At 60.5% G+C, this 2591-nt stretch overlaps 1 protein-coding gene across 1 annotated transcript in view; it reads left to right on the top strand.

Annotated features, from left to right (window-relative positions):
- Window positions 1-1365: 1365 nt before the first annotated feature.
- The window catches only part of LOC102766019 (keratin, type I cytoskeletal 14-like), a 5088-nt gene continuing 3862 nt past the window's right edge, over window positions 1366-2591 (top strand). The window contains 1 exon segment of the mRNA XM_015570921.1: window positions 1366-2011. Within this exon segment, the coding sequence (XP_015426407.1) occupies window positions 1460-2011 (552 nt within the window). The 5' untranslated portion in view covers window positions 1366-1459.

The raw sequence follows: 2591 nt of genomic DNA, 5'->3' as shown, positions 1-2591 counted from the left end.
ACAGAGCCTCCAGCAGGGGCTGTTGGGGCCTGTCTGGGGAGATGGGACGTGTCAGGCAGCCCCAGACACGACCACATTCCTCCCAACATGCCTGCCGGGGTCTGTGGAGCTAAGGGGCTGGCGGGAAGGCGGGGTGCAGCCTGCGGGGTGCCTTTGGAGTTGTCTGGGAGACGTGGGAAAGCTGAGGTCCCCTTGTGCAAGCCCTTAGGGCAGAACGAAATGTCCCCTAACCATCAGGGCCTCAGAAGCCAGGGACCCTCGAGTCCACTCCCAGGTACCTGCACTCCCTCCCTCCTTCCCCCACAAAATAAACCCTTGGGCCAGCTCCACAAGGGGTTTTAATAGGGCCTGAGCCAGCCCCTCCCACCAGGGCTGCCCTGGGGCCTGAGAACACCACCCCGGGAGCCCAGACTGGGCTACAGCAGTGCTCACCAGTTTTGTGCCCTTTCACATGCACTGCTGCGTTGGATTCTGGGAGCTGACCCCGCAGTAGGCAGGGTGGATGGTGTTTGCTTCCATTTTACAGATGAGCAAACTGAGGCCCAAAGAAGTGTCAGATCCTGGGTCACACAGGAGCAAATGGCAGGACCAGGACTCATCGGCTGCATGCTCTTTCCTGATGTGTCTGGCTGTGCCTGTGACGCCCCTGCCTTTGGCCAGACTGAGCAGCTAGCACCTTGGACTCCCTGCTACCCACCTTACCCCGCCCCCGGGCCTGTGGCGGGTCTCATGGTCTTTGCTCAGGGCTGGGGATGCTCAGGGCCGGGGAGAGCTGCCTGGATTTTCCTTTAGAGGGGCGTCAGGGTGGAAGCCTGAACCACCTGACGGGTTGGGCATGGTTCAGGGATGTGACAGTCTCCTGGGCACAGGCCTGAGGTCAGACCCGGGAGGGCCCCAGACTTCCTCGTCTCTTTCTACAGATGGCAATGCTGAGGGGCGCCTCTGGGTTTGATATGACCTGCTGTGCTGGTGTCCCACGAGGCGGGTGCCACCTTGAGTTGTGGGCTTCCTCTAAGAGGAGTGTCTGAGTCTCGCATAGTTAGCGGGGAACGAACAGGTCGCCAGGTTTATGGTGCAGAGGCCCTGCTCCCGCCACCGGACTGAGCCCAGCATGCGGGCTCCCGAGAGCCCTGGCTCCCAGGGCCCGATGGGAAAGTGTAGCCTGCAGGCCCACACCTTCTCGTGTGAATCATGCCTGGCGGGACAAGAAACCCAAAGCATCCCAAACAATGAGATTCCAGTAAAATATGACAGACATGACAAGGCAGAGGAGAGGAGGGAGCTGGCTGGGAGTTGCCTGGCCTGTGGGTGATGAAAGCCAAGGGGGATGGAAAATGCCAGGCCCGCCCCCTACTCAGGACTATAAAGCACCTGCTTCCTTCTCCCACGGACCTGAGCACCTCTCTCTCTTCTCTTTGCCGACTCACTCGCTCACTCACTCACCTCCCTCCTCGGCACCATGACCACCTGCAGCCGCCAGTTCAACTCCGCCAGCTCCATGAAGGGCTCCTGCGGCATTGGGGGTGGCTCCAGCCGCATGTCCTCCGTCCTGGGCGGAGGGTCCTGCCGGGCCTCCAATGCCTTCGGGGGCATGTCCTCCTCCCGCTACTCCATTGGGGGAGGGATGGGAGGTGGCTTCAGCAGAAGCAGCAGCTATGGTGGAGCCCAGGGTTGTGGCTTCGGAGGACAGGATGGTAGCCTTGGCTTCTTTGGTGGTCTCTTCGGTGGTGGTAGTGGTGGCTCTGGTTACTTCAGTGGTCCTAATGGTCCCTATGGTCTTGGCTTTGGTAGTAGCCTTGGCAGTGGGGATGGACTCCTGGTGGGTAGTGAGAAGGTGACCATGCAGAACCTCAACGACCGCCTGGCCTCCTACCTGGACAAGGTGCGCGCCCTAGAGGAGGCCAACGCCGACCTGGAGGTCAAGATCCGTGACTGGTACCAGAGGCAGCGGCCCAGCGAAGTCAAGGACTACAGCCCCTACTTCAAGACCATCGAGGACCTCAGGAACAAGGTGGGTGGGCCAGGCAGCTGGAGGTGCCATTCCAGCTCCCTGACTCTAGAGCAATAGATGCCTCAGGCCACGGGCACCTTTAGGTTCCTGGGATAGATGCCTGACTCTGGCCCGGATGCCCCACAGAGCGGGTCAGAGGGAACATGGTCTCCCTTCCTCTGCCTCGCTCGTGCCCTCCTGAAATTCAGGTCCTCAGACCATGCGAGACCATGAATTCTTACCCTTGTACATTACCGAGGAAGAAGCTGTAGCTTTGAGGGGTGCCGTGGCCTGCCGAAGGGCACATCGCAAGTTAAAGGCAGAGCGGAAGCTAGAAGGCCTGTGCTCCACCTGCCAGCACAGGAGACAGCTACCTGTTCTCTAGCACAGGGGAGGAGCAGGGCTGTAACGGGACCGGATTAGACACCCAAACTGCTCATTAGCTCATTAGTCTGGGCTGTGGCGGCTGCCGCCCATGAGCCCTGGCACCAGCCGGCCCCACCCCACAGCCAGGAGAGCACAAAAACCCACAGAGGCCATAAGTGGCAGCTGCCTTCACGTGCCCTTTGCAGGAAGGAGCCTGGGGGGCTTTTGGCATCTG

The sequence above is a fragment of the Myotis davidii genome, unplaced genomic scaffold (genome assembly GCF_000327345.1).
Source record: "Myotis davidii unplaced genomic scaffold, ASM32734v1 scaffold327, whole genome shotgun sequence".
Taxonomy (NCBI): Eukaryota; Metazoa; Chordata; class Mammalia; order Chiroptera; family Vespertilionidae; genus Myotis; species Myotis davidii.
This window is presented reverse-complemented; position numbering and strand designations above follow the sequence as displayed.